Here is a 19,355-nt window from a genome sequence, read left to right on the forward strand (position 1 = left end):
CTTTGTTATTTACATTTCTTTCTGCACAGATTCAGAAACATAAAGATGATATTGATCCCACTCCTTCACAGTGCATCAGGTACAAACTGGAGTCCTGAAGGCCAATTGTCCACGGGATCCCGGAACTTCTTTTGAGTGGCCTGTTGTTCCTAATATTAAATCAATGGTATTTATTGAGCGCTTACTATGTGCAAACCCTTGAGAGAGTACAATGGAATTAGTAGTCGCATCCCCTGCCCATATCAAGCTTAAAATCTAGGAGGCGATTCAGCTGTTCATTTTCCAATGGCTTCTTCTCCACTGCTTTCAAACATGCTTATGTCTCCCCCATCCTAAAAAAATCCTCCCTTGACCCCAAGGCTCCCTCCAGTTATCACCCCATCTCCTTCCTACCATTCCTCTCCAAACTCTTTGAGTGAGTTATCTACACCCGCTGTCTCAAGTTCCTCTCCTCCAATTCTCTCCTCGACCCCCTCCAATCTGGCTTCCAACCCCTTCAGTTGACCGGAACCACCCTCTCAAATGTCATGAATGATCTCCTTGCCAAATCAAATGGCCTCTACTCCACCCTAATCCTCCTCGACCTCTCAGCTGTCTTCGACACTGTCAACCACCTCCTTCTCCGGAAAACATTATCCAACCTCGGCTTCACTGGCACCATCCTCCCCGTCTCTCTGGCCACTGTCTGAGTCTCTTTTGCGGGCTCCTCCACTTAATAATAATGTTGGTATTTGTTAAGCGCTTACTATGTGCCGAGCACTGTTCTAAGCGCTGGGGTAGACATAGGGGAATCAGGTTGTCCCACGTGGGGCTCACAGTCTTAATCCCCATTTCACAGATGAGGGAACTGAGGCACAGAGAAGTTAAGTGACTTGCCCACAGTCACACAGCCGACAAGTGGCAGAGCTGGGATTCGAACTCATGAGCCCTGACTCCAAAGCCCGTGCTCTTTCCACTGAGCACTTCCCATCCCCTAACTATGGGTGTCCCTCAAGGTTTAGTTCTGGGTTCCCTTCTATTGTCCATCTGCGCCCACTCCCTAGGAGAACTCATTTGCTCCCATGGCTTCAACTATCACTTCTACGCATATGATTCTCACATGTATAACTCTTTCCCTGATTTCTCTCCCTCTTTGCAGTCTCCCATTTCCTCCTGCCTTCATGACATTTCTACTTGGATGTGCTGCCATCACCTCACAGTTAACATGTCCAAAACAGAACTCCTTATCTTCCCATCCAAACCTGTCCTCTCCCTAACTTTCCCTACACCGTAGACAGCATCACCATCCTTCCTGCCTCACGAGCCTGTAACCTTGGTGTTATCCTCGACTCCCCTCTCTCATCCAACCCACACATTCAATCTATCACTAAATCCTGTCGGTTCAACCTTCACAACATCGCTAAAATCCATCCTTTCTTCTCCATCTAAACTGCTACCATGTTAATCCAAGCATTTATCTGATCCTGCCTTAATTACTCTATCAGTCTCCTTGCTGACCTCCCTGCCCCCTTTCTCTTGCCACTCCAGTCCACTTTGCTCTGCTGCCCAGGTCGTTTTTCTACAAAAATGTTGAGTCTATGTTTCCCCACTCCTCAAGAACATCCAGTGATTGCTCATCCACCTCTGCATCAAATAGAAACTCCTAACCATCGGCTTTAAAGCACTCCATCACCTTGCCCCATCCTACCTCACCTTGCTACTCTCCTACTACGACCCAGCCTGCACACTTCACTCTTCTAATGCCAATCTTCTCACTGTACCTTGATCTCCATCTTGCCACTGACCTCTCACCTTCACCCTGCCTCTGGCCTGGAACGTCCTCCCTTTTCATATCCAACAGACAAATTACTCTCCCCACCTTCAGAGCCTTACTCTGAAGTATAGCCAGGCACATCTCTTCCAAGAGGCCTTCCCTAACGAAGCCTTCATTTCCTCTTTTCCCACTCCCTTCTGCATCACTCTTGTTCCCTTTATTCACCACCACCACTCCCAGCCCAACAGCACTTATGTACTTATCCATAATTTATTTATATTAATGTCTGCCTCCCCCTCTAGACTGTAAGTTTGTTGTGGGCAGAGAATGTTATATTGTGGTGTTGTACTCTCCCAAGCACTTAGTACAGTGCCTTGCATTAAGTGCTCAATAAATACAACTGGTTGATTCCAGTGGGCTTCCTGCTCTAGTGTTCATTTCAATCAGTTGCTGGTATTTATTGAACATCTATTATGTGCAGGGCACTGTACTAAGCTTTTTCAAAGAGTGCAATACTCTCCAATTAGGCTTCCACGAGGCCGTTCCAGACTAAGCCCCCCTTTCCTCTTCTCCCATTCCCTTCTGCATCATCCTGACTTCTTCCCTTTGTTCTTCTCCCCTCCCAGCCCCACAACACTTATGTACATATCTGTAATTTATTTATTTGTCTTAATATCTGTCTCACCCCTGTAGACTGTAAGCTCGCTGTGGGCAGGGGATGTGTCTGTTTATGTCTGCTTATTGTTGCATTGTACTCTTCCAAGTGTTTAGTACAGTGATGTGCACACAATAAGTGCTCAATATATGATTGAATGAATGAATGCAACAGAATGAGTAGACATGATTCCTGGCCTTGAGGTGTTTCCCACCTCTTAGTTGGGACTCTTTTTTTCCACTACCACTTCTCTTTCCCCCCAGCTCCCTGGCTGCATTCAAACTATTGTAAGCCCTGGCCATTCTGCAGAGATTTCTCCCTCACACTATACTGTGGCCCCTTCCCTGCCACTGCTCAACTCCTTTCATCGCCCCCTCCGACTGGGACAGCTCAGAAACATTTTGAGTGAACAGTCAGGGTGAACACTGGGTTTTATATTTTTGGGGGGGAGAGGGAGAGGGTTGGGTGTTGTTTTTTTAAGAAATTATGCTGTGTTTTGGCTTGGAGGGTCTCAAGCTAATCTCCCCTTGCCAAAAAACTTTACAATGGTTGACTCTGCCCTGCCTTTTCTCAGGAAGCACCCCCTGAGTATAGCCAGGGAAGCCTAAACAAATTGTCCACCAGGATCTCTGCCTACACCAATGGATGTTTCTGCCTTTAGTATAATGAGGACCTTAATGATGATGAATGACTCTGAGAGAGAAGATAGACCAATCCAGAATTTTCATCAGAAGCGTGAAGAAGCAGACAGACTTAGGGTCCCTGGATCAAACTGGTATGCCAAAAAAGCTGGGCCACTCACTCAGTTTGGATTTAGGAGGGATGCTTAGTGAGAGATGCATCTCCAGGATAGCTTAAGAACGATAAGTGGCAGATTTCTCCCCACTCCGGATCCTTCCGACTCGAACACTAAGTCCATTTCGGAAACCAGGCCGCCGTTTGGTTTATGGCCTCCAGGCTCAGAGCCCCCGGAGAAGATTTCTGCAGCATCTTGATTTTTCTGCATGTCCCCCAACCGAGTGATGACACAACCCACAGCTTGTGGTCTCAAAAATGATCGTCACTGCGGGCCCCTCTGACTTCTGAGCTTGTGTAACCCAAAGAGATCATGGCGGTGCATTGTGCAAGGCTGAGATAGGAGAGCTGGAGAAACAAGTCCAAGCAACGAGTGCTGACTCCACATCACGTGGCGGGAGGCCCGCTGACTGAACCTCAATGAGCGCCAGACAACTCGAGACCGGAGATGATGATATTTCCTGCTGCTCCAAAGGGAGGGGGCTACAGTGAAGGCTTGGAGGAAAAAAAAAGTGGCCCTTGAGCGCCTGTGCTGGGTCAAGCGGGCTCACTAGCAGCAAGTGGAGTGGTCTTTGCTCAGGCTTCTCTCCAGCAATCTTGTAAAAGTAACAACGCTTCCAGATGGGTCAGAGTCAGAGGGGGCCTGGTGGGAGAGAAGAAGATTGGAAAAGAAATCCTTCTGTATTGGCTGAAGCAGGATAGACCCTGCCCTAGACTAAACTACTCCCAGCTCGGAAATCCTTGAGTACACTAGGCTTTCCTATGAAAGCGAGCAGCTCAGTTCGACTCAGATCAGCTCAGCTGCCCTGTACTGAGTAAACGTAGGCTCTTCTCCCGGCTTGTTTCCGCTCAGTGGGATTCGACCGCCACATTCCTTCTTAACATTAGCTGTAAACTTTTTCTTTAAATTTTTCAGGAGCGTGGCTTGGGTTCTGTAGGATGCTGGTTGCTGTAGCAACCTTGGCTAAGAGCTTGAGAAAGGAAACTGCTTTCCATTGTCAGCGGGGGAGTTGGAGGGGGGTGGGGGGATAGAGAGCTGGACTGAAGCTGTAGCAGATGAAGGCTGCATATTAACCAGAGCAGAGGCAAGGCTTTGAGGAGGGAAATGAGCTGAAGACCACCCCCCTGGGAAAGGGAAGGCCCCCTGGGAAGAGCTCTTCTTGAGTAAGAAATGCCCGTGAGGTCAGACTCATGCCCCCCACACTTTCACCTGGCACTCTACCCACACATTAGAAGTGGGCACCCTACATTCTCCAGGAGCATTCTGAAATGATTTCTTTCCAGTCAGAGAGAATTCTTAAGAAGGAAAAGACTTGAATTGAGAGCGGGACCTCCCCAGATCATGATTCATCCTTGATTTCTAACCTTGGACAAGTCATTTCCTTCTCTCTCAGCCTCCGTTGCTAAGGCACTATTACCCTAACACCCAGGAACTAAGGCAAGAAGAAAGCAGCCTGTGAAAAGAAAGAAAGAGCCCCAGAAGAGAGGCTCCCAATTTTTTTTTAACCAGCAAATATCGCTTTGGCACAAAACTCAATTTTGCCAACCCCCCCATTCCTGTTTCCCGGATGTCTATCTTCCATATTCTCCTGCAGGTCTGGGCTCACTGACATATTTGTCTTTCTTCCTGCATGTCAATGTAGTCTGACTGTGTCACTCTGTGCACACTCACTGATGCAGCTTCTGCTCCTATCAACACTGTATTGAACGCCTGGGCCCATGGCCACTGTAAAATATGCTTGGGGACCCAATAAAGCCCAACCGTCAACCTGCTCGATCGCTGAGCTAGAGGAACTTGCTGACTGAAGGGCAAGAGAAGCCAACAAATTGATGCACTGACAATTACGAGGAGATAGAAAGAATAAACAGAAGTGTGGGTGTCTGGGCCACAAAGGTTTGATTTGGCTAATGTTATATAAACAACATATGATGGTCTAATATATAGGACTATAAAAAAAACAAAACAAGCAACATCTCACGTGGTTATTTAACATTTGAGTCATTAGCTCAATAAGATACCCCAGTAATGCGTGTATTCCACTAGACTTACAATCCAATTTTGCCAGAGGAGTACCACCAATCAACCAGTCGCATTTATTGAGCATTCACTATGTGCAGACCATTGTACTGAGCGCTAGGGAGAGTACAATATTAGAGTTGGTAGATGTGTTCCCAGCCCGCAAATCAGTGGTATTTACTGAGCACTTACTATGTACAGAGCACTGTACTAAGCACTTGAGAGAGTACAATAAACCAGAGTTGGCAGACACGTTCCCTGCTCACAACAGCTGACAGTCTAGATGACTTTGCACATAGTAAGCACTCAATAAATACTACTGATTGACATTCATTCCCCCCTTCTGGCTGGGTGGGCATGGAGGGCCAAAGCAGCTTTTATGTGGCAAAAAATGAAGAATTTTGGATTCCTGGGCTAAAGGGGATTTTGGATTCAACTGGTCAGGTCTGTGGCGTGCAGGCTTTGAGGCTGTTTTGGAGGTTAATTCTTTAGAGTTTTTCTATTAATATTCCCAAAGGTTCTGTAATTCAACTCTGGGAGATAACCCCCTCTGCTGCTTACATTGTAAACTTCTGCCAGGCGGTGACCTTGTCTACTCCTGGCTGCAGTGCTTTTTCTCAAGGTTCGGGTCAGTATCTTGGCATTCATAACGCACTTAATAAACCAGTTACGACAGTGATATATTCTTATAAAACCCAAGCATAAATCTCTAAATCACTAATACCATCATAATGGCAGTATTTGTTAAGCACTAATAATATAATAATAGCAGTATTTGTTAAGTACTTACTTTGTTTCAAAAACTGGACTATGGTAGATAGAAGATAATCAGGTCAGGCACAGTTTGTTGTCCCATGTGGGGCTCACAGTCTAAGGCGGAGGGAAAACAGGTATTTAATCCCCATTTTACAGATGGGGCCTGAACTGTAAAACTGAACTGAGGTCTAGAAAAGTTAAGTGACTTCCCCAAGATCTCAAAGCAAGCAATCGACAGGGCCGGGGTTAGAGCCCAGGTATCCTGAAGTTTTCTTAGACTACTAAAGTGTGCACCTGTTTCTTAATTTTGGGACCTTTCTAGTACTTTTATTTTTAAAAGTACAAAAAGTTTTCCATATCACCCCTCCTCTAGCAGTCGGTGAGGTAGGCTATCGAACAATGGTATTACTTGAGCACTTACTATGAGAAGAGCACTGTACTAAGCACTTGGGAAAGTACAATACCAACCAAACACACTACCCACTCCTTCCCCCTCATAAACCCCCCAAAGAATACTCTGAACTACACCACAGTACTCCGGTGGGGAAGGAATAGTGAGGATCTTGTGGGCTCATTAAGCTCTCTCTCCTCAACTTCCCTTCAGGGTGCCTATTGGCCTTCGGGCATGAGGGCAGCTCAGGGAAGTCTTTGAATGAATCTCTCTTTAGAAATGCATGTTTCAGGCTCATTTGAATTTCCATTCAAGGCAATTAAAAGGACATTTAAATGATCCAAAAGCAAAAAAAAAATAATTCTAAAACTACACTTACCTCTATCCAGCCTCATTTCCACCTTCAGCCCCTCCTCCTCCCCACTCCCACGAGCCTGCAGTTTAGAATTTAGAGGGAGCATACAGAGAGGAAAGATGGGGAACCCCCATTCTTCCTCCCATCCCCTGCTCTCCTCTGGCCCACCTTCTCCATGAAGCCTTTTGGAGGAAGAGAGAAGATACACTTTTATGTATAAACTTGTATTTTATTATCTTTGCTCTCAGAGGACAAGTTCAGCTCAGCTAGTTTGCTTCATTGTTTATCCATGTTAATGATTGTGGAGGTACACGGCCACAAGATGCAAGGGAAATCTGAGTGGTCTGTCATCAAAAGGCAGGTTCTTCAAGCCACAGCTGCCCTTTTTACAGCTTCTTTCTCTGTGGGGAATTATTTAAGTTGGTCAGGAACAGGAAGGCAAAATGGAACTGCAAGACATCACAAACTTTGGACCAGAAGTGTCCGGTCATCTGCCGAAAAAGAAGCCACTGGGAGAGCCAATGGTCACCTAGCTTGAGGACCACAAAGCCCAGGCAGGAGAGCACAGCCAGGGTCATGGACGAAGCAGAGTAGGCATTTCCGTGGCACTGCTGTGCCCGCCAAGCATGCCACACAGCTAGCAGGATGTGACATCCCAAGGCCAACTCAAATCCCTGCCGGTGCAAAAGGGCGAGGCAGTAACTAGACAGCGAGACACATTCGATGAGGAAGAAAGTCTGGGGCTTCCAGCCCTCCTCCACGAAGCGGCACCAAGCAATCGGCCACGCAAAAATGGGCAAGGTGAACCACTGGTCCAAGATCGCGGAACGGTGCGTTTGAGTCCAGATCCGCACCCACTGGACTGGACCGTAGGCCAGGGCCATGGTGGCAAAGACATCCTTCAGGTAACGCGCCCTTGGTCCTTCCTCTTTGTTTCCCGGGGCCTTGGTGTTTTTGTGGAGCCAGTACCAACCCAGCAGCAGGTAGCCTATGTTGACGAGGGAATTGAAGGGCATGGCTAGGAAAGAAGGCAAGCCGGCTACCGGGGTTTCCGCATAATGCTCGTAGCCCACCTCGGTGAAGACAGCGTCAAAAACCCCAGCACTGACAGTGGCGACACACAAACAGCAGGCTGCGCCTACATGCAGCACCGCCCGTCCGAATTCCGGCCTCATTTCCGATGGTGGCTGAAATTTTGGTTGGAGGTTGAAAAAACAAAACAAAAAACACGTTGCCGTCCCAGTCAGTCCTTAATCAAAGCAAAAAAAGTCTTCCTGAAACGCATTACCGATCTGGCTGAAACCTGCAGGAAGTCCAAAAAGATTGACCCTTAGAATCTCTGAAGCAGACATGCTGACCTTTCCCCAAGAGGGGAAGGTTGAAAGACAGACAGCCCGGGGATTGGCTGGCTCCGGGTGGCAAACTTCCTCCCCTTTTATGCACTGCCTACTTACTTAGCAAGTCAGAACAGGAGTCTCGTTGACTCGATAACCCCTGACTCCATAACCCCCTCCCGATGGATCATTGCATGCCATCGGTTGAAATCAAAAGAAAAAAGTACACGTTTTCTTTTCCATACTCCTAGACCCAGTCTTTCTCTTTGGTTCATCAACAGGCCCGTTCCTCAGACAGGCACTGGATTGAGAGGTTCAAAATGTCTCCAGTCTCCTGGTGCCCAGGTGGAAAGTCTAGTTCTGATATTTCTGGCAGCAACTGAGGAAAGCCCAGGTCCAACTACCTGCACAGGTGTTCAACCTGTGCCCGACCAGATTTATATTTATCCCTGTGTTTAAACCAGTGTGACACATAGTAAGCTCTTAAGCAGTGCCAATTTTTAAAAAAGCGGTTGTCATGAGTCTTGGTTCCTTTTCTCTCTTCCCAGTCCCCTTCTGGGACAATTTGTGTGTGTGTCGGGGGGGGGAAATAAAAGTTAGTGGTTTGGGGGGAAGCCCCTGGTCAACCAACAAGGAGAGAAGCTACAGCAAAACAGTCAAAGGGATAGCAGTGTAGGGACCCACTTGGGCTATTGTTATATTGCACTCTCCCAAGTGCTTAGTGCAGTGCTCTGCACACTGTAAGAGCTCAATAAATAGGACTGAATGAATGAATGGCTCCCCTTCCAGTCTCCTGATAAATCGCTGAGCTCCTCCCACCTAATTAAGTACAGTATTAAAAGAGGCCGACTATTCATCCCATTTCAGCGAAGGATGAACTTAGAGGGAGAGATGCAGCTAGTTCTGGATATCGGAATTGATTTTTAGCCTGGCCTGTATTCCAAATCTAAAGAAGCTCTCTGACCCAAGACTGGAATTCAGTGTTTCCCCTCCAGCCGGTGGCAGAAGTTGGGATGGATTGTTGTTGTTTAACCTGGACCCTTTTTCTAATTCAAAATTCATATAATGATGATGATGATTACAATAATAACAATAACTGTAGTATTTGTTAAAACAAATACTATGTGCCAGGCACTGTTCTAAGCACTAGGGTGGATGCAAGCAAATTGGGTTGGACACAGTCACTGTTCCACAGGGAGCTCACAGTCTCAATCCCCATTTTACAGATGAGGTAACTGAGGCACAGAGAAGTGAAATGACTTGCCCAAGATCACAAAGCAGACAAGTGGCAGAGACAGGATTAGAACCCAGGTCCTTCTAACTCCCAGGCCCATACTTTATCCATTAGACCATGATGCTTCTCTGATGATGATGATGATGACAGTGGTAATAATAATTATTACTATTACTATTCTTACACTTATTATTATTTGTTAAGGGCTTACTATGAGCCAAGCACTGTACAGCGTGCTGCAGTAGACACAACAAAATCAGGTCAGACACAGTTCCTGACCCTTATTGGGCTCATGGTCTAAACAGTGGAGAAAATGGGCATTTTAATGCCATTTTACAGATCAGGAAACTGAGGCGCACACACATAAAAATCACCCTAATGATTCCCTCATGCCTATGTATTACAAAAAGAAAAAGACTGGTTTGAACAAAAAATGAAGGATCCCAAGTCACAATGTAACTAAGAAGGAAGCATTATCTGGTATTAAAGCACTGTAGACAAAATGATAAAAACTGCATTTCTGTAATTTAAAATAAAAATGAAGTAGCTTTTGCTTCTCCTAATGCAGGGGTTATTTAATCTCAAAGTTAATAATGTACTGTGTCTAACCTGATTATCTTGTATTTTCCCCAGTACTTGGAGAAGTGCTTGATACATAGGAAGCACTTAACAATTACCACTATTCTCATTCCTCCATCTAAAAAAATCACACACTCAGCCTTTCAAACTCATCTACGTTCTTTCCAATTGTGTTAGTTTGTCTTTCTGTGGCACAGGTACAGTTTCTGAAAGGTTAAAAATGTACGTAAAATACTGTATGTCTGATTCATGTACTCCCACTATGGAGCTATATGGAAATGCAGTCTGTTCACGCAAACTGGATGACTGTTTACTTAAAAGTGAAACAAAAACAGTACTTCAATCAATTAGTGCTATTTTTTTGAGCATTTACTGTGTGCAGATCACTGTCCTAAGTGCTTGGGAGACAATATAACATAGTTGGTAGGCAGGTTCCCTGCCCACAAAAGTTCTTGTTTAAAAGCGAGTAACCAAATTGAAATAGAGAGTGCAATCACTGTTTCTTCAGTGTGTCAGAGAGAATAAAATTAGTTTGAAGTTATTTCTTGGTTTGTGGAGAACAGGGCTGGTCTGAGTTCAAAAATTGAAGTACTCCTTAACACTGAGGCTACAGAAGGGAAAAAGTCCCAGAAGTGTAATTGTAATGTTGGTATTTGTTAAGCGCTTACTATGTGCCGAGCACTGTTCTAAGCGCTGGGGTAGACACAGGGGAATCAGGTTGTCCCACGTGGGGCTCACAGTCTTAATCCCCATTTTACAGATGAGGGAACTGAGGCACAGAGAAGTTAAGTGACTTGCCCACAGTCACACAGCCAACAAGTGGCAGAGCTGGGATTCGAACTCATGAGCCCTGACTCCAAAGCCCGTGCTCTTTCCACTGAGCCACGCTGCTTCTCCAAAGTGCTTAGTATAGTGCTCTGCACATAGTAAGTGCTCAATAAATACCACTGATTAAGACCAGAGGCTGCCACCTTAGGATGCCCTGCCTTCCGCCTCCCTCTTTCCCACTCAATTTTCAAATGCAAATACCTCAAGACTGGAGGGGGGTGGGAGGTGGGGGGATGCTCAAACATGCTACACTAAAGATTCTTTTGTTTGTTTCCCTTTTAGGCAAAAAAAAATAAGTTCCGAGTCCTATCACTGGGCAATGGAATTGGTAACTTAAGACCTCCTTTTTTGGCTACAAGTTCCAGGAAAGTGGCCAACCTATTGATTTGGGCTGGGGAATGGGATTCTGTGAGTCATTTCCTGTGGGCACAGAAGAAATGTTCGGTGGCTTCAGAGGATCATTAGGACTACTTGGGTAGATAAATAGGCAGAAAGTCAGGTTAGGGGACAAAAGCAGAGCCACATGCTGTAATTATATACTCTTTAAAAGTGAATGTTTGTTATTTGCCCTAAAGGAGGGGAAAGGTTGTGCAATAATGCAAGAGAAAGGTCCATCTGATGTGGGGGGAGGGGGGAACAAGTCCTGGACGAATCTGGACCACGAATGAGGGTTTACTGAAGCCTGCAGAGGGCCAGTGCTGAGTCCCCAGCAAATAAGCTAAAAGGCAAGTTCACAACAGGTGAAAGCTTCTTCTTTTTCTTTCTTCCTTTTTTTTCTTTCCCTCTCTCCCTTTCTCATACACACACACCTTCCCCTTTTCCGCCCCCAAACAGTAGGTAGTGTAGAACTTGGTCACATGGCAATAGCTGGGACAAAAGGACAAGTGCTACAGGAATTGTAGTGAAAGCCCCAGTGAGACATGAGGCAGGCCATGACAAAAGCCAGGCTGGGGGAAACCTGCAGCTTTGTCGGCTCTGCCACTTGTCTGTTTTTGACCTTGGGCAAGTCACTTCACTTCTCTGTGCCTCACTTACCTCATCTGTAAAATGGGGATTAAGACTGTGAGCCCCATAAGGGAGAGGGACAGGGTCTAACCTGATTAGCTTGTATCCGCCCGGTGCTTAGTATAGTGCCTGGCATATAATAAGTGTTTAACAACTACCATAAAATAAAGGGGGATATGAGAGGGCTACAGAGAACAAGCTGTGGCACTGCCTAGCTCTCTCGGTCTCTCCCTGATCCAAACTGAGGCAAGAAAAGGTCCACAAAGTAGTATTCCCACCAACTTTTCTGTTGCTTTTGGGGACTAGATCATCCTAAAAATGGATATCCGACTCATAGATAAGTGATTTGATTAAATAATGGGTACCCTCAACTGTCATACAAAATAAGAATCATTCACTTCAACCCCCATATTGATCGAACACTGGTGTGCAGAGTGCTGGGGAGAAGGTTGGTAAATAGGAAACACAGACCCTGCCATCAAATTGTTTACAATCTCACCAGGGAGATAGTACTGCATTTTTGTTTCCTGAAGTTCAAAGTACTTCACAATAATTATTACTACTTGACCAGGATGTTGTTGACAGTTGAGGGTGGGGGTCAGGCAATATCTACATTTTTTTTATAGTTGAGGGAAGAAACAGAGAGAGGTTCAGTAACTGTCTTGTTTCTACACACTCAGTAATAATAATAATAATTATGGTATTTGTTAAGCACTTACTATAATAACAATGTTGGTATTTGTTAAGCGCTTACTATGTGTGAAGCACTGTTCTAAGCTTTGAGCACTAGTCTTTGGGCAGAGTGGCTCATTGGAAGGAGCCTGGGCTTGGGAGACAGGGGTTCTAATCCCAGCTCTACCACATGTCAGCTGTGTGACTTTGGGCAAGTCACTTAACTTCCAGCTCTGCCACTTGTCAGCTGTGTGACTGTGGGCAAGTCACTTAACTTCTCTGTGCCTCAGTTCCCTCATCTGTAAAATGGGGATTAAGACTGTGAGCCCCACGTGGGACAACCTGATTCCCCTGTGTCTACCCCAGCGCTTAGAACAGTGCTCTGCACATAGTAAGCGCTTAACAAATACCAACATTCTCTGTGCCTCAGTTCCCTCATCTGTAAAATGGGGATGAAGACTGTGAGCCCCATGTGGGACAAACTGATAACCTTCTATCTATCCTGGTGCTTACATCAGTGCTTGGCACATAGTAAGCGCTTAACAAATACCATCATTATTACTATGTGCCAAGCACTGTTCTAAGGACTGGGGTAAGTACAAGTTAATCAGATTGTCCCTCGTGGGGCTCAAAGTCTTAATCCCCATTTTTACAGATAAGGTAACTGAGTCACAGAGAAGTTAAGTGGCTTGCCCAGGGTCACGCAGCAGACAAGTGGCAGAGTGGGATTAGAACCCATGTCCTCTGACTCCCAAGCCCATGCTCTTTCCACTAAACCATGCTGCTGCTTCCCTAACTAAACCCCATCTGCTGATTCCTGGGGCAATGGCTCTTTTCATTAAATTATGACTTTTTGGACTTCTAAATATTCATATGAAAGCCTTTAACATTACCCCTTCCCAATTCTGGAACTGGTTCTAGAAGAAAAGCATTTCTACTGCAGGCTTCTGGGAGTGGAAAGTGTGGGCGGAGTGATTCTCTGAGTCCTGGGGTGGGGCAGGGCAGGGGAGATTTTATTTTCCCAGAAAAGGCTTGATTTGTTACTGAGGTAGAGGTTGGGGTTTTTGGGGAGATTCTCTCTGTCATAGTCCTCCCACCTCCCCACAGAGGAAAGAGTGCATTTGGGAGAGCCTCACCCACCTGCAAATCTGTGCCTAGAAAGATGAAATTCTTCAGGGGCTTTGAGAGCACTCCATCCTCTCTCTTTATTAATGATATTTATTAAATACTTCCGAAGTGACAACATTCTGTGCTAAGTGCTAGCATAGATACATATAATCAGATGAAACAATCCCTGTCCTAGCCGGGACTCACAATCTAAGAAGTGGAGAGAGCAGGCAGATACTCATTTCAACCCCATTCAAGTTTATCCCCATTTTACAGATGAGGAAACTGAGGCTCAGAGACATTAAGTGACTTACCCAGGGTCACACATCACTTGAGGGTTAAAGCTGAGATTAGAACCCAGGAATCCTGACTCCATCCTATGCTTTTTCTACTGGGCTAGTCTTCCTCTCAAACTCAAGTAATGATCAATTCCCAGGGAATATAAAGTATTTCCTAGCCTATTTTGTTTAAATACTTAATTCCACTCATTTTTAACAAGAAATGAACCCTTTATTCACTTAACAAGAATGCCACACTCAAAATGGTTTAAGTGTCTAGAACATCAGTGTCTAGGCTCAGAAGGTCTGAGCTTTTCTATTTCTCCACCACAGGCGGAACCAATGTTAGTCTCCACTGCTAAAAAGGCAGCACCTTCCGTGTATAAACAAACTTCCCTATTCAAGAATGTTTTGCTTATCCTGATAGGGCAGGAAAGAGAAAACGTGTCCTACTATCTTTAAATTTGCTGGGTTACATTACCAAGTAGTGTAGGACGCATCCCCAGGGTTGCATGTATGGAACAGAGGATGTATGTATATATATATACATACATATGTGTATATATAGGTACGTGTGTGTGTCACTGGTATTTACAGAGTGCTTACTGTGTTTAGAACATTGTACTAAGCACTTGGGAGAGTACAATAAAACAAGACACAGAAGACACTTCCCTGCCCACAGTGAGCTAACAGTCATTTTGGGGGGGGGGGGAGAGGGAGGGAGGGAGAGAGATGGAAAGAGAGGGGGAGAGACAGGGATTGTGTGTGTGTGTGTGTGTGTGTGGGATCGCTCCAAGTGCTGTAATTAGCTAGGATTTCCCAACCAATTACAAGGTGGAGGTGATTCAAAGGGCAATTGGCGGCTGACTGAGATCAGTGCTAGAGGGAAACCAACTCACTATTAAACTATCAGTCTCCTTTTCTTCCTCCCCAATCTGATGCCTTCAGAGCCTGAGAGGTATATGGCCACAAACACCTCCTAAGCAGGGACAGGAAAGGATAGGTGCCGGGAATTGTAACAATCCAAGGCACTGTTGCCAGTCAGGGTGACATTCCCACACAGACCCTTATTTATGGCATTTGTTAAGTGTTTACCCGGTGCCAGGCTGTGTATTAAGCACTGGAGCTTGGCTCCCTTCAGGAACTAGCCTGGGAACTGCATGAGTAGTAGCCTGGTACAGAAAATTGCTTCTACAGGGTGTGGGTTCAGAAGCAGTGTTGGCCAGGAAAGCTCTGGCAAGTAGGGCTGGTGCAGCCCAGCCCTGATTGCTTAGAAAAATGTTAACTTTATCTTGGATGCTACAGTCCTGGTTATTTATTGATTGATTGTGTGGGGGTGTTTATAGGATTTTAAGCGCTCTGAATGTCCCTTTCCCACATGGGGCTTACAGTCTAAGTAGGAACGAGAAGAAGCATTGAATCCCCATTTTACAGAGTGGTGGAACTGGGATTAGAACACAGGATCTCTGACTCTCAGGCCTGTGCTCTTTCCACTAGGCCACACTGTCTGTCACCATGTTCTGATTCCATTGGGCCAGGACCCTGATAAAGTTCCCCAATTACAGTAAATAACAGGCTGTAATTCCCTGCTTCTGTCTTAAGGCACTAGCAGCTTTCAAAATTTACACTACTATTCTGATTGAACAACTGCTTGTCAGAAAGTGGTCACAAATTCCACTTATAACACGAGGGCGGAGATTTCGAACAACCCTGTATTATGGGATGATTTTATCACTGAAATCACTGAATTCAATGGAAATTAATGGGTCAGCAAGTAAAAGGTTTGAAGATGCCACCATGACTCTCATTTTTGATACTGATTCCTTCATTACTGTGCCCATTACTACATTACCAATGGAATGTTTTACATACTTGGCACTAACTACTTTATTATATTAAATAATGTAAACTTGCAAAAACTCAAGCTCAAATAACTTTTTGGTTCAGTACGGTAAAAAAGATTAAGGCTGAGGCAATGAAACATTAACATAACACTTATCTGATACCACTGCATGAGCACAACTGTTCTTCCCTTTTAAAATCGACTTGTGCTAACATGTGAATCGAGCATTATGGCCTAGTGAATAGAGCAAAGGTCTGGGAGTCAGAAGGACCTGGGTTCTAGTCCCGGCTCCACCTCTTGTCTGCTATATGACCTTGAGCAAGTCACTTCATTTCTCTGGGCCTCAGTTCCCTCATCTGTAAAATGGGGATTAAGGCTGATTCCAATGTGGGACAGGGACTGTGTCCAACTTGATTATTTTATATCTACCCTAGCGCTCAGTAGAGTGCCTGGCACTTAGTCATCACTTAACAACTATTACAAACAAACCAGAATAGACTCAAGACGTGGAAAAAACATCCTCAAAGCTTCCATTCTGTTACACCCAAATTGTGCAAGGAGAACATATATTGTAGAAAGCTGGGCATTCCTGGAGGTGAGGAGAATCATTTTCTGGCTCACTGATGGAGGAGTAACATTGTTTCTCAAAATTGCACCCAAAAATCATGACACAATCCTGAGGGACATTTCAGAGCCATCACATGGGTAATTTAATAAGTGGCCATAATAAGGCCACTTTTCTTTGGAAAACTTGCACCTGCGAAGTGATACCCTTCTTGGCTACACACTTATTATATTACTCTCCCAAGCACTTAGTACAGTGCTGTGGTCACAGTAAGTACTCAATAAATATGACTGACTGATGATAGCAGCAGCTATCCCAGTGGGTAAAATTATGCATAAAGACACCAGATCCTAACCAGCATGTCACTGCCAATCATTTTCTCCTGCCTCCAAACCCCGCCAAGCACTTCTACATACCATCCTACTTGTTCCCTTGACAGCATAATTAAGACAATGTCCAAGAAACGATTGGGCATATAAATCCCTCCCTTCCCCTGCACCCTTTGGAGAGGCTTCATAACTTAGTACAGTCGGCGCTTGCCATCTACGACCAGATAATAATTATTATTATTATAATGCTGGTATTTAAGTGCTTTCTACGTGCTGAGCACTGTTCTAAGTGCTGCGGTAGACACAAGGGAATTAGCTTGTCCCACGTGGGACAAACAGTTTGAATCCCAGCTCTGCCACTTGTCGGCTGTGCGACTGTGGGCAAGTCACTTAACTTCTCTGGGCCTCAGTTCCCTCATCTGTAAAATGGGGATTAAGACTGTGAGCCCCATGTGGGACAACCTGATTCCCCTATGTCTACCCCAGCGCTTAGAACAGTGCTCGGCACGTAGTAAGCGCTTAACAAATACCAACATTATTATTATTATTATTACGTGGGGCTCACTGTCTTGTGCTTGGGTAGATACAGGGTAATCAGGATGTCCCACGTGGGTCTCACAGTCTTCTGTGCTTAATAACAAAATTATTATTTTGCTTTGCTTTGCTGCCCGTATCCCCCGTTTAGACTGTGAGTCTGTCATTAGGCAGGGATGGTCTCTGTTGCCGAATTGTACATTCCAAGCGCTTAGTCCAGTGCTCTGCACATAGTAAGCGCGCAGTAAATACTGTTGAATGAATGAATAACTTCATTCACATTTATTGAGCGCTTACTGGGGGCAGGGCACTGTACTAAGTGCTGGGAAAGCACAATTCAGCAACTTCCTCAAGATATCATGGGCCTAATCTGGTACAATACCACTTCGGGCACTGCCATGCTGCTTGGCTCATTAATAGAGGCATATCATCACCCAGATTGTGGCAGGCCCATCCTGCCCTTCTAAGAGTTCTCCTCGATCTCAAAACACATCGTCTTGAAACTTAAAGGAAATCAGGACTCGATCAGTGTGACTCAGTGCAAAGAGCCCGGGCTTAAGAGTCAGAGGTCGTGGGTTCTAATCTCGGCTCCACCACCTGTCAGCTGTGGGACTTTGGGCCAGTCACTTGACTTCTCGGGGGCCTCAGTTCCCTCATCTGTCAAATGGGGATGACGACGGGGAGCCTCCCGTGGGATAACCTGATTACCCCGGCGCTTAGAACAGTCCTCGGCACGGAGTAAAGCTTAACAAATATCAACAACATTATTATTTTTATTATCGTTAGAGACCCTTTGATTAGCACAACGCCTTCTCCTCAAACATCACCGCCTCTCGCCTAAACGCCCTCATTTTGGCGCCGAAACTAACCGTCATGAACATCCGGGCACTTCGGGCACCGTTTCTGAGGGAAATCGAAGGGCGGGGGGATGAGATGGGTGGAAAAAAACCGAAAGGGCGCATGCGCACAATCAAGACCGAAGGGGCGGGGCCTCAAAGATCCCCGCGGCAAATTGGACGGGGCCGCAGGCGAACAAGGGCGTGGCATTGGGGAAGGCGGAAGGGAGCCCCTGGAAGGACTGTTAAATGGGGTGGCAAAGCTAGGCCTAATGAGGGGAGATTTTATTCAGGGAATAAAATGGCGACTCTTTCGGCCTCACCTTTTTTCGGAGCACTCTGCGACCGATCTCACCCCCAGGCGACAGGCACCAGGGGGAAGCTGATTGCCATATCCGGGCTCGATTTCGTTGACGACATCCGGGGCTAAGGGAGCCATCTTTGTTCTGGGGGAGGGAATTGGACAAGATGGCGCCCCCCCCCCCCCCAGCCTACCCTTAAAGGGGTTCTTAATGAGAAGCGGCCCGCTAGGATTTCTTTCCCGCAGCGGCCCGGGAGTCCATTTCATAGGTATTTTGGGTTCATAAACATCACTTGGGCGAAGTAGGGGTTCTCCCCTCACTTGTTTTATGGAAAATCAAAGTGGTTGTCGTCTCGAGGAAAACAGCAGGGAATCCAAAAGCCTTCGTTTTGCTTTAATGAAGCAAAGTACGGCCGATGGCACGAAACTCTTCCTCATACAGCCGGGGGCTCCAGATCCAATCGATAGTTTACGGAGGATGAGGGAAGGGAGGGGGCGGGAAGAGATGGACCGGAGCGGCCATCTATCTTCTAACGCAATAAGTTTTATCCGGGTATCTGCTCCGCCCCCGTCTTCCTTTGTTGGCGAAGGAAACCGTGACATCTAAAGGGGTGGGGCTAAAATAACACACTGCTCGTAAGTACGACACCAAAAAGCGATTCCTTTGGAGTCAGTCAGTTCCTCAGTTTTTAATCCAGTTCTCGGGCAAGGGGAAGAAAACACTCCTGCCTTTAGAGACCCTCTGCTGCCGTTCGAAAGGGAGGCATTCCACAGGATTCATCCTGCTAAAAGCCGTTAGTTTTACCTTCCGGGATTGGCCGGGCTCAACGGCTCCCAGTGTAAAGCGGGGTTAAAATGGCGGCTCCCAAGAGGGGAACATCCTCTCCCGCTCTAAACATGTCAAATCACTTTCTCCCCTATCTCCACTTGAGGTTTGTTCATACATCACTGATAATTTCGGTCGCCATTCCACGCCCGGAGCCTCTGGAGGCTCCCGAAGAGGAAGCCCTTAACTACCGTTAGGGCTTCCCCATCCGGGCACTTCCACAGGAGTCGCCATGTTTATTTTCTGTCAGACCGACTTCAGGCCGCTATTTCCTCCGCCTCCATTTTTTCAAAAATTTGACAACTCTCATCCGGGGATTTCCGCCGCTGACGCCGCCATATTTGTTTTGAAGAGCGAAGATG

The 19,355-nt window shown here is 46.0% G+C and overlaps 1 protein-coding gene and 1 long non-coding RNA gene across 3 annotated transcripts; both read right to left on the bottom strand.

Moving 5' to 3' along the window:
* Window positions 1-3,116: 3,116 nt before the first annotated feature.
* LOC120638477 lies at window positions 3,117-6,047 on the bottom strand. The gene is made up of 2 exons (XR_005660148.1): window positions 6,011-6,047; window positions 3,117-3,846 (listed from the first exon to the last, which is right to left on the bottom strand). It is a non-coding gene; the product is annotated as an uncharacterized LOC120638477 (long non-coding RNA).
* Window positions 6,048-6,930: 883 nt separating this feature from the next.
* On the bottom strand, window positions 6,931-18,327 carry TMEM187 (transmembrane protein 187). Of its 2 annotated transcripts, none has more exons than XM_007669665.4 (2): window positions 18,190-18,327; window positions 6,931-8,025 (listed from the first exon to the last, which is right to left on the bottom strand). In XM_007669665.4, the coding sequence occupies exon 2, from the start codon at window positions 7,895-7,897 to the stop codon at window positions 7,109-7,111; it is 789 nt and encodes a 262-aa protein (XP_007667855.1). In that variant the 5' UTR covers window positions 7,898-8,025; window positions 18,190-18,327; the 3' UTR covers window positions 6,931-7,108. The 2 variants fall into 2 exon arrangements, with proteins under 2 accessions (XP_007667855.1, XP_028923271.1); XM_029067438.2 differs by lacking the exon at window positions 18,190-18,327 and adding an exon at window positions 17,900-17,976.
* Between the last annotated feature and the right edge of the window lie 1,028 nt (window positions 18,328-19,355).

Source organism: Ornithorhynchus anatinus, chromosome 6, assembly GCF_004115215.2.
Source record: "Ornithorhynchus anatinus isolate Pmale09 chromosome 6, mOrnAna1.pri.v4, whole genome shotgun sequence".
NCBI lineage: Eukaryota > Metazoa > Chordata > Mammalia > Monotremata > Ornithorhynchidae > Ornithorhynchus > Ornithorhynchus anatinus.

Bases quoted from the DNA above. Each gene is read 5' to 3' on its own strand.
- TMEM187 (XM_007669665.4), bottom strand. From the start codon at position 7,897: ATGAGGCCGGAATTCGGACGGGCGGTGCTGCATGTAGGCGCAGCCTGC.